This window comes from Hibiscus syriacus, unplaced genomic scaffold (genome assembly GCF_006381635.1).
Source record: "Hibiscus syriacus cultivar Baekdansim isolate YM2019G1 unplaced genomic scaffold, ASM638163v2 tig00008788_pilon, whole genome shotgun sequence".
Classification (NCBI taxonomy): Eukaryota; Viridiplantae; Streptophyta; class Magnoliopsida; order Malvales; family Malvaceae; genus Hibiscus; species Hibiscus syriacus.
In genome coordinates this window covers 13,280-23,523 of record NW_024062174.1, presented here as the reverse complement: position 1 = coordinate 23,523, position 10,244 = coordinate 13,280, and the positions used below count along the sequence as shown (strand labels likewise).

Sequence of the window (10,244 nt, the reverse complement as noted above, 5' to 3'; positions counted from 1 at the left end):
TTTGTAATTTGGGCCTGTAAAAATCAAAGACCATTTTTAGTGCATTTTTAATTGTTTAATTGTTTGCATATATATATATATATATATATATATATATATATATATTAATACCTACAAAATACCAAACTTATGCTAATAACCGAAATTGCAATAAAAACAATAATAAAACCAGATTAAACACGAATAACACCCCGGACAAATTGAGCGTCTACACCTGCTTCATGTATTCTTACAAAACAATGGATCTCGCGTAGAGATGATAATTTAACTTAAAACTACGAATTTTGATCTGATTTAATTTAATAAAATTAAATTATTTAAAAAAATTAATTTAAGTCAGATCAAGTCGAATTTTATAGAAGATGAGATTAAGTTGGTTAAGACAAAAAATCTTTAAATTAACTTGATTCAAAATAATAAAATAATTTTCTTCTACAAATTTAGAGACAATTACTATAATATACTATATATTTAGTTTTTCTATTTAAGTTCTCATTTTACAGAATAAAAGTATATTTGTATATATTAATGTTATGTCAGGTGAAATATGAGTTTTATCTCATAATTTAAATTAAATTGAATTCGAGTGAAATAAAAATATTTTTCGAATCGAGTCAGATTAAATCAGATAAAATATTTATATTCTTTATAAGGAGTCGAATTCAACAGAAAGTGTATATTTCTCGTGCTGAATAATATTAAAAAAAAAAACAACCCAAGACCCATACCTAATCTCACAACCTTTTGATTCATTCAATCGTATAGAAGGTAAGAACAGCACATTAATGATCCCACTTGGGCAAACTTCACTTTATTCTAAACTGCTAACTTAATTAAACGAAGATGTCAAGCTAACCATTGTAAGCTTAACTTGATTCTTCCCACCTTTCCATATATGTAATATGCTACTCTGTTAGCTTTTATTATACACTTTCCGAGCAGCGTATTGATTAGTATCTTTTATTTTTTTTGGAAACAAAAAAGTTATCTTTTACTTTTGCCTCGTATGGGAAACCAAGTTAGGAAGCTAACATCTTCAACTTCATGCCCATTTAGAGCACATTGAAAGAGTTTTAAGATCTAAAACTTTTTTTTTCTTTTGATGGGTTTTCAAATTTGGCCAATGGGTTCTTTTTGTTTGTGGGTTTGTTTTGTGTTCTTGAGTTTTGTAAGTTCACAAGCTGCTGATGAAACTGTTGAAGGAACTGTTTTTATTGATGGGAAAGCTGCCATTGGTAGAATAGATGAAGATTTCATTTGTGCTACTTTGGATTGGTGGCCTCCTGAGAAATGTGATTATGGTACATGCAGTTGGGGTCTTGCTGGTCTTCTCAATCTGGTAATGTCTTCTGCTTCTATCTGCAATCAACCGAACATGTTTTTTAATAGTGTTTCTGTTCTTGTTTATCAGTTTTCTGGAAAATTTTGGGGGGTCCTTTCATACTTTAGAAAGGGTACTTTTGTTCAATCCGAAAAGCTTATTTCCCAGTTTAAAAATGGTTGCCTTGATGATCTTTCATCTTTCCTTCTTTTTTGCAGGATCTTAGTAAAAATATATTCTTGAATGCAGTAAAAGGCAAGTTCATTCCTTTTCCATTCGGTGGACATCTTTTATTTGTTTCAAATACTCCATCTTAATTTGTTTATTTATTTATCAGTCCCTATAATTTTTCAGCTTTTTCACCATTGAAGATTAGATTGGGCGGCACATTACAAGACAAAGTCATATATGACACAGATGACAATCAACAGCCCTGCTCTTCGTTTGTCAATAACACATCTGAGATGTTTGGTTTTACACAAGGATGTCTACCTATGAATAGATGGGATCAACTTAATTCATTCTTTCAGAAAGCAGGGTATATATATACATACATGCATACATATATAATGAACGCCAATATGAATGATTAATTTAGCTCATCTGTTTCATAATTCAGCGCTAAGGTTATTTTTGGATTAAATGCTCTTGCTGGTCGAACTATAGATTCCAATGGTGAAGCCGTTGGTGCTTGGAACTACACCAATGCCGAATCGTTTATTCGATACACTGTCAAAAAGAACTATACCATTCATGGTTGGGAGTTAGGTAACTACCGATGAAATGTCTGAATTATTGATACATTATCGGTACAAAGATTGAAATGAATTGTGTTTGTTATGTTTTGCTTGTCAGGAAATGAATTGTGTGGGAGCGGGGTTGGAACTCGGGTCTCTGCAGACCAGTATGCAGCTGATACTGCAGCTCTTCAAAGCGTAGTGGAGAACATATACAAGAATGTCTATTTGAAGCCGTTGATTATTGCACCTGGTGGGTTCTATGACTCGGATTGGTTCAAAGAATACATAAATAAGACAATCAAATCTGTAGATGTTGTCACTCACCACATATACAACCTTGGACCAGGTATGATTCACCTTGTACAATCCAGTGTTTCGATCTTCTAGGATCTTAAGGCATGAAAGAAGGTTCGGACTTGATCATTTTTCTATCTGTAGGAGTTGATGACCATCTTGTTGAAAAGATTCTCGATCCATCGGTTCTTGAAGGTGAGTCCGGAACATTCAGCGGCCTCCATAACATCATCAAGAGTTCTCCAACTTCAGCAGTTGCCTGGGTGGGTGAGGCCGGAGGGGCTTACAACAGTGGCCATAATCTTGTTACAAATGCATTCGTGTTCAGTTTCTGGTAAAATCCTAATACCTTGCTATCCTGATGCTTAGGCCTTTTGGTCCAATAGATTTCCGATTGATATTATCTGGGACATGAAATGCAGGTATTTAGATCAACTCGGCATGGCATCGAAGTATGATACGAAAACATATTGCAGACAGTCACTGGTTGGTGGAAATTATGGTTTACTGAACACCACCAACTTTGAACCAAATCCAGACTACTACAGGTTATTTTGCTTTCTGAAATTCTTTCATTACAAGACTCATGAGTCATGGCCTATGTATTTGAGACATTGATGATGTTCTTTCTCCATTGCAGTGCTCTTCTTTGGCACCGGCTAATGGGAAGAAATGTTCTTTCAACAAGCTTCACCGGGACTGAAAAGATCCGCTCGTACACTCACTGTGCAAAACAATCAGTAACTTCATCATCTCATTTGCAATTATCAAAGCAAGTAATCTTACTTTTCTAAGATTTTGACCAAAGTTTTGTTATATCTTGCAGAAAGGCATCACACTACTATTGATCAACCTAGACAATAGCACTACGGTCCAGGCAAAGCTCGCTTTCAACAGTACAATGACCTTGCGACACAAGCACCGTTCTCGTACTTCACACCATAAACACAAAGTCCATAAAACAACGATCATCAAGATGCCTAAAGGCACCGATGCTAAAATAAGAAGAGAGGAATACCATCTAACAGCAAAAGATGGAAATTTACAGAGTCAAACCATGCTACTTAATGGAAACGTTTTAAGTGTAAATTCTTCAGGGATCATACCTCGATTGGAGCCTTTACATGTAATTTCGGCGAAGCCGATAACTGTTGCTCCTTTATCCGTTGTGTTTGCTCACATGCCTGGGGTTATTGTCCCTGCTTGCAAGGTTCAGCCGTAGAGGGAACTAAAATTGGTTCCTTTTAGGTGATTGATTGATCAAATAAGAAATATAGCATGTTACAGATATTTCATTATTTTTCTCCATAGTGAAGAATATAATGCAACATACCTTTTTTTCCCCATGAACTCTGAATTTCGTCCCTTCTCAGTTTTTTTACAGTCATTTTGTTGCAAGTCTTTATTTTTCTTCAATTAACGGGGTTTAACACATTGATTGACCCTTCAAGAATGCTTCAAACACCTGAAAACTAGGAAAAAAATATTGAACATATGTACAAATATGTGATAAACTGATGCATGAGAAACAAAACAATCTTACCACTATGTAGCTACCAAAGAGACGGATTCTGGTGGAATTAATCTGCAAAAAGTCATACATCCTTTGACAGTGTCCAACATGATCATAGACATGTCCTAGCTGTTGTCCTTTGGTGCTACAACAAAAATCTGTCATAGCAGGTTGTGGGAGAACAACAGAAGCTTGCAACAACTTTTTTACTTTTTGAATAAATTTAAAGACGGTTTGAGAAATGTAATTAATTTTGGTATCTCTGTTTGAGTGGTTTTGTAGAGACTAAAAGTTTTTAGTGAAATATGAGTTTGTAATCTATATCAATTTTTAAGATATATGAAATTTTGATTCTATATATTTATACTCTTCGCAATATCTGTGTGGATAGTTTCCTCACTATAAAATCAAATCATATTAAATTTTGTTTTATATATATAATATATTTTTGTATTATCTCACTATAACTTTTTAAACTGACAAATTCATATCAAATACTAATTTAACTCCTTTTTTATCAACTCTAGAAATCTTAGAAGATGCAAAATGTCAAATTTACGAATAAGGTGTGAAAATAAGATTGTATGTTTCCAAGATTAGTAGTCGAAGACTGAATTTTACAATAAAAAAATGGTTTTGTTGAGGAAGGCGTCGCCGCCTTCACCGGTTGTCCCCACTCACCACTTGAGATAATATAGCATATTAAATGTCTAAAGCCAATCCACCCACATATTTACTTCATTAAAATACTATGAAGATCTTGAAAAAAAGAAGAAAGAGAATGAAGCAAGTGGAATGGAATCACTCTTTTTCATGGTTTTGTCTTTTAGTTGACTGGTTTCAAATCCATGTTGTAATCTCTGTGTTACCTGCTAATTGAAGTTTGCCGGAGGATATATCGTCATGAATGATGTCAAGCAGAAACTGGTCAATGTTTCTCCATTGTTGCCTATATAGTAATTAAGGCAGTGGATATTGAACAGGCTTGAACCTTGGGGTCTCTATTTTTCAATATGGCTGAAGCTCAACCACTCGGTCCTATCGAGCTTCAACCACAACCGAAGACCGTGCAGGAACTGGCAGCTATCGGCGGTAAAGAAGTTCCTGAAAGATACATCCGTAAAGCTGATAACAGTGGAGATGGAGCCCTTGATGTCTGCTTTCCTGTGTTGGATGTTCCAATTATAGATCTGCAACTCCTTGCATCTTCATCTTCCAACAGTGGAGAAGAACTCGACAAACTCAGATCGGCTCTCAGCTCCTGTGGCTGCATTCAGGTCTGGTTTTTGGTTAAGGCTATCTTCTGAAACTCGATCATCAATCTACTTAAAGCATTAGAATTGTTTTGTGAGTTGCAGGCAGTCAATCATGGAATTCCAGGTGAGTTTCTAGTCACACTGCAAGAACTTGCTCGCCAATTCTTTGCTCTTCCATCGGAAGAAAAGAAGAAATACTCCAGAGAAATCGGGGGCATCGAAGGGTACGGAAACGATATGATCTTATCCGAAAATCAGATACTCGATTGGACTGATAGATTGTATCTTATACTGAGCCCTGAACAAAAGCGAACATTAAAATTTTGGCCTGAAAACCCTGAATCTTTCAGGTATTTGTTGTTCTTCTCCTTTAAGGCCATAGGAATCTGAATGAATATTAGCAATCAAACAAGTTCAATATGTGTCTTATCTGTGTTACAGGGAAATTTTGCATGAATATTCAATGAAATTACAAGTGATCCTTGAAGTCCTGTTAAAGGCAATGGCAAGGTCACTAAACTTGGAGGAGAACCAGTTTTTGCAACAATATGGAGATCAAGCAACAATGCAAACAAGATTCAATTTCTATCCTATATGTCCAAGGCCTGATTTAGCTCTTGGGGTTAAACCTCATGCGGATGGATCTGCAATCACCATGCTATTGCAAGACAAAGAAGTGGAGGGTCTTCAAGTCCTGAAAGATGATCAATGGTTTAACGTTCCGATCGTACCTCAAGCTCTTCTGATCAATGTTGGTGATCAAATAGAGGTAATGGCAAGAAGTTCTCTGCTAAAAGATGAGAGTTTCTGTGACATGATTTTGTGCAGTAAATTAAGTAGAGATGTCATGATTAACAAGTGACTTACATTAGTGGTTCCATGAACTGCACACAGATAATGACCAATGGAATATTCAAGAGTCCGGTACACCGAGTAGTGACAAACTCGGAGAGGGAGAGGACTACTCTGGCTGTCTTCTGCATTCCGCATCCGGATCAAGAGATTCAACCAGTGGAAGATCTCATCAATGAAACAAATCCCAGATTATACAAGAGAGTGAAGGATTATGTCAGTCTCTACTTTCAATACTACCAGCAAGGTAGGAGACCTATAGAAGCAGCACTGATTTGAGGTCCCTCATATCTCGGTTTTCCTTAGGCTTTTTCTCAGAAGTGGCATCCAAAACATAGAGAAATGATACCAAAGTGTGAAATTTTAATGAAATAAAGAAACTTCACATTGATACTGACGATAATTTGTAGGGCAATTGGCTCCCAACTATCAAATATTAAGACCTTCAAGCAGTTTGTAATTGATAGTCATCATTTCACCATCATCCTTAGTTCAATGTTTAAGATATAAACATGAATTGTCTGGAATCTGCCACAAGCCACCCAAAGTACAGAAACTAACAATCGAACTGTACCAAACAATTGTCTCATACTTCGCACCATAAGCATAAAATCCATAGAACAACAATAATCAAGCTGCCTAAAGGCACCGATGTTAAAATAAGAATAGATAAAAATCATCTAACAGGTTGTATGAGAACAAAACTCTGTCAGTTATTATACTGACAACAGGTTGTTGAACAACAGAATCCTGCAACAAGTTTTTCACTTTTTTGATTTAATTTAGAAACTGTTTTTGCACTTAAGATGAGAACGTTTTTACCAAGTAATAGTTCGATTTTTTTTTCATACAACAAAGTAAATAATCTGGGTGAATTTCCTCATAAAGTGCCTCAACTGTGGTACGAAAGTCTCCATAGTGCATCAAGGACAGATGACAAGGTTATTTTTAAAAATGCTCAACTGCATCTTCAAGTGTAATGTTACATATGTTAAAAACAAATAAAATTCGGAATTCCAACAGGATTCTTGTTGAACCGGAAGACATGATCAGGATAACATAATGAATATGCGATTCATTACAATGAAACATTAAAGCTTCTATCGTGAGTGTCGGTATCTAACATGTTTTCCAAACATGGACAAAGTTCTAGTACAATGAAATACGTATTGGATTACCCGAGGAAATTATTTATGTTAGATTTAATCATTACATCCAATCTATAGAAGAATATATTTTTTCTATTAGTTTTTAACTGAAAATAAAATTCATATTGAAGAATATTTTAATCGCTACATACAATTTTTATATGACTATGTTTCTTCTGTTAGTTCTTAACCGAAGGTAGGAACCATATTGAAGAATACTTCTTGTAATATAATATTTCTTTCCTATTAAGTAACTAATCCTATAAATAGATGAAAAGGATTAGGGCTATTGTAAGACAAAATCGTAGAATTCCTGTGAGGTTTTGTAGCTGCAAATCCATGTAATTTTGATGTTATAGTGTTCTTATTTTTTTAATCTGTTTTGTTTTATCCGTTACTGTCTATGTTCTTATAAGGTTTTTCATGATAAGTGTTTTTGTTTTTTATCTTATTTGTTTTACTTGCAATTATATACATGATTATTTTAACAACTTTTTTTTTTATTTTTGGTTTTCAGATTTTGCCAATGGGTTCTTTTTGTTTCTGGGTTTGTTTTGTTGTTTTGAGTTTTGCTAGTTCACAAGTTGCTAACGCAACTGTTGAAGGAACTGTTTTTATTGAAGGGAAAGCTGCCATTGGTAGAATAGATGAAGATTTCATTTGTGCTACTTTGGATTGGTGGCCTCCTGAGAAGTGTGATTATGGTACATGCAGTTGGGGTCTTGCTGGTCTTCTCAATATGGTATTCTTTTGCTTTTGGACGTACTTCACACTGTTCTTGTTTCTCACTTTTCTGTAACATTTTCATGCTTTTGAAGGAGTGTTCCTGTTCAATCCGGAAAGCCAATTTTCCCAGTTTAAAAGTGGTTGCTGATCTTCCCTTCTTTTTTGCAGGATCTTAGTAATAAAATGTTCTTGAATGCCGTAAGAGGCAAGTCAATTCCTTTTTCATTCGATGGATATTCTTTAATTATTGATACTTCATCTTATTTTGTTTAATTATTTATAATTTTTCAGGTTTTTCACCATTGAAGATTAGATTGGGCGGCTCATTACAAGACAAAGTCATATACGGCACAAATGACAATCAACAACCCTGCACTCCGTTTGTCAAGGACACATCTGAGATGTTTGGTTTTACACAAGGATGTTTGCCAATGGATAGATGGGATGAACTCAATTCCTTCTTTCAAAAAACAGGGTATATACAAACATACATATATAATGAACACCAATATGAATGATTAATATAACTCAACTGTTTCATAATTCAGGGCTAAGGTTATTTTTGGATTAAATGCTCTTGCTGGTCGAACTATACAATCTAACGGTGAAGCCCTTGGTGCTTGGAACTACACCAATGCCGAATCTTTTATTCGTTACACTGTCGAAAAGAACCATACCATTCATGGTTGGGAGTTAGGTAACCACTGATGAAATGTCTGAATTATTGATACACTATCTGTACTAAGATTGAAATGAATTGTGTTTGTTATGTTTTGCTTATTAAGAAATGAATTGTCTGGGAGCGGGGTTGGAACTCGGGTCTCGGCAGACCAGTATGCAGCTGACACTGCTGCTCTTCAAAGCGTAGTGGAAAATGTATACAAGAATGTCGATTTGAAGCCGTTGATTATTGCACCCGGTGGGTTCTATGACTCGGAATGGTTCAAAGAATACATAAATAAGACAATCAAATCCGTAGATGTTGTCACTCACCACATATACAATCTTGGACCAGGTATGATCACCTTGTACAATCCAGTATTTGGATCATCTAGGAGCTTAAGACATGAAAGAAGGTTCGGACTTGACGATCATTTTTCTCTATGTAGGAGTTGATGAGCATCTTGTCGAAAAGATTCTCGATCCATCTGTTCTCGAAGGTGAGTCCGAAACATTCAGCGGCCTCCATAACATCATCAAGAGTTCTCCAACTTCAGCAGTGGCCTGGGTGGGTGAGGCCGGAGGAGCTTACAACAGCGGCCATCCACTTGTTACAAATGCATTTGTGTTCAGTTTCTGGTATTTAGATCAACTCGGCATGGCATCCAAGTATGATACGAAAACGTATTGCAGACAGTCACTGGTTGGTGGAAATTATGGTTTACTAAACACCACCAACTTTGAACCAAATCCAGACTACTACAGGTTATTTTGCTTTCTGAAATTCTTTCATTATGAGACACGCGGCCTATCTATATGAGACATTGATGATATTTTCCCTCCATGGCAGTGCTCTTCTTTGGCACCGGCTAATGGGAAGAAATGTTCTTTCGACAAGCTTCAACGGTACTGAAAAGATCCGCTCATACACTCACTGTGCAAAACAATCAGTAAGTTCATCATCTCATATGCAATTATCATAGCAAGTAGTCGTACTTTCTAAGATTTTAACCAAAGTTTTGTTATATCTTGCAGAAAGGCATCACAGTACTACTGATCAACCTAGACAATAGCACTACGGTCAGGGCAAAGCTTGCGTTCAACAGCACATTAACCTTGCGACACATGTACCGGTCTCGTATTTCGCACCATAAGCACAGAATCCATAAAACAACGATCATCAAGCTGCCTAAAGGCATCTATTCTAGACTAAGAAGAGAGGAATACCATCTAACAGCAAAAGACGGAAATTTACAGAGCCAAACTATGCTACTCAACGGAAAAGTTTTAAGTGTAAATTCTTCGGGGATCATACCTCCTTTGGAGCCTTTACATGTTATTTCTGCGAAGCCGATAATGGTTGCTCCTTTATCCATTGTGTTCGTTCACATGCCTGGTGTTATTGTCCCTGCTTGCAAGGTTCAACCGTAGAGCCAACTAAAATTGGCAGCTTTTAGGTTATTAATTGATCAACTAGGAAATAGAATATATTACAGATAGATATTTCATTGTTTTTCTCCATAGTAAAGAATATACTGCAGCATACCTTTTTATTTCATGAACACCGAATTTCTTCCTTTATTACAGTTTTTTTTATCTTTTTGCTGCAAGTCTTTATTTTTCTTCAATCATCTGTGTTTAAGACATCAACCCTTCCACAACAACCCTTCCACAATACTTCAAATACGTGAAAGCTTAGAAAAACGTACTTACAGACAAGTGATTAACTGATGC

General features: G+C 35.7%; 3 protein-coding genes across 3 annotated transcripts; all 3 read left to right on the top strand.

Annotated features, from left to right (window-relative positions):
• The first annotated feature begins 959 nt into the window (after positions 1 to 959).
• Positions 960 to 3,643, top strand: LOC120202455 (heparanase-like protein 3). The gene is made up of 9 exons (XM_039202871.1): positions 960 to 1,339; positions 1,540 to 1,576; positions 1,676 to 1,859; positions 1,941 to 2,089; positions 2,177 to 2,407; positions 2,500 to 2,689; positions 2,778 to 2,903; positions 2,996 to 3,095; positions 3,182 to 3,643. The coding sequence occupies exons 1-9, from the start codon at positions 1,103 to 1,105 to the stop codon at positions 3,575 to 3,577; spliced, it is 1,650 nt and encodes a 549-aa protein (XP_039058802.1). The 5' UTR covers positions 960 to 1,102; the 3' UTR covers positions 3,578 to 3,643.
• A 1,184-nt stretch (positions 3,644 to 4,827) lies between these two features.
• On the top strand, positions 4,828 to 6,442 carry LOC120202457 (flavonol synthase/flavanone 3-hydroxylase-like). The gene is made up of 4 exons (XM_039202872.1): positions 4,828 to 5,145; positions 5,227 to 5,474; positions 5,566 to 5,893; positions 6,019 to 6,442. Exons 1-4 carry the CDS (start codon positions 4,882 to 4,884, stop codon positions 6,253 to 6,255), a joined length of 1,077 nt encoding a protein of 358 aa, XP_039058803.1. The 5' UTR covers positions 4,828 to 4,881; the 3' UTR covers positions 6,256 to 6,442.
• Positions 6,443 to 7,599: 1,157 nt separating this feature from the next.
• On the top strand, positions 7,600 to 9,941 carry LOC120202458 (heparanase-like protein 3). Its single transcript, XM_039202873.1, has 8 exons — positions 7,600 to 7,866; positions 8,019 to 8,055; positions 8,142 to 8,325; positions 8,399 to 8,547; positions 8,635 to 8,865; positions 8,960 to 9,275; positions 9,361 to 9,460; positions 9,546 to 9,941. Exons 1-8 carry the CDS (start codon positions 7,600 to 7,602, stop codon positions 9,939 to 9,941), a joined length of 1,680 nt encoding a protein of 559 aa, XP_039058804.1.
• The last annotated feature ends 303 nt before the right edge of the window (positions 9,942 to 10,244 follow it).

Bases quoted from the DNA above. Each gene is read 5' to 3' on its own strand.
- LOC120202458 (XM_039202873.1), top strand. From the start codon at position 7,600: ATGATTATTTTAACAACTTTTTTTTTTATTTTTGGTTTTCAGATTTTG. The intron at 7,867-8,018 runs GTATTCTTTTGC...TCTTTTTTGCAG, and splicing joins TTGCTGGTCTTCTCAATATG to GATCTTAGTAATAAAATGTT. The intron at 8,548-8,634 runs GTAACCACTGAT...TTTGCTTATTAA, and splicing joins CATTCATGGTTGGGAGTTAG to GAAATGAATTGTCTGGGAGC.
- LOC120202457 (XM_039202872.1), top strand. From the start codon at position 4,882: ATGGCTGAAGCTCAACCACTCGGTCCTATCGAGCTTCAACCACAACCG. The intron at 5,146-5,226 runs GTCTGGTTTTTG...TGTGAGTTGCAG, and splicing joins GCTCCTGTGGCTGCATTCAG to GCAGTCAATCATGGAATTCC. The intron at 5,475-5,565 runs GTATTTGTTGTT...TCTGTGTTACAG, and splicing joins GAAAACCCTGAATCTTTCAG to GGAAATTTTGCATGAATATT.
- LOC120202455 (XM_039202871.1), top strand. From the start codon at position 1,103: ATGGGTTTTCAAATTTGGCCAATGGGTTCTTTTTGTTTGTGGGTTTGT. The intron at 1,860-1,940 runs GTATATATATAC...TTCATAATTCAG, and splicing joins TCATTCTTTCAGAAAGCAGG to CGCTAAGGTTATTTTTGGAT. The intron at 3,096-3,181 runs GTAACTTCATCA...TATATCTTGCAG, and splicing joins CTCACTGTGCAAAACAATCA to AAAGGCATCACACTACTATT.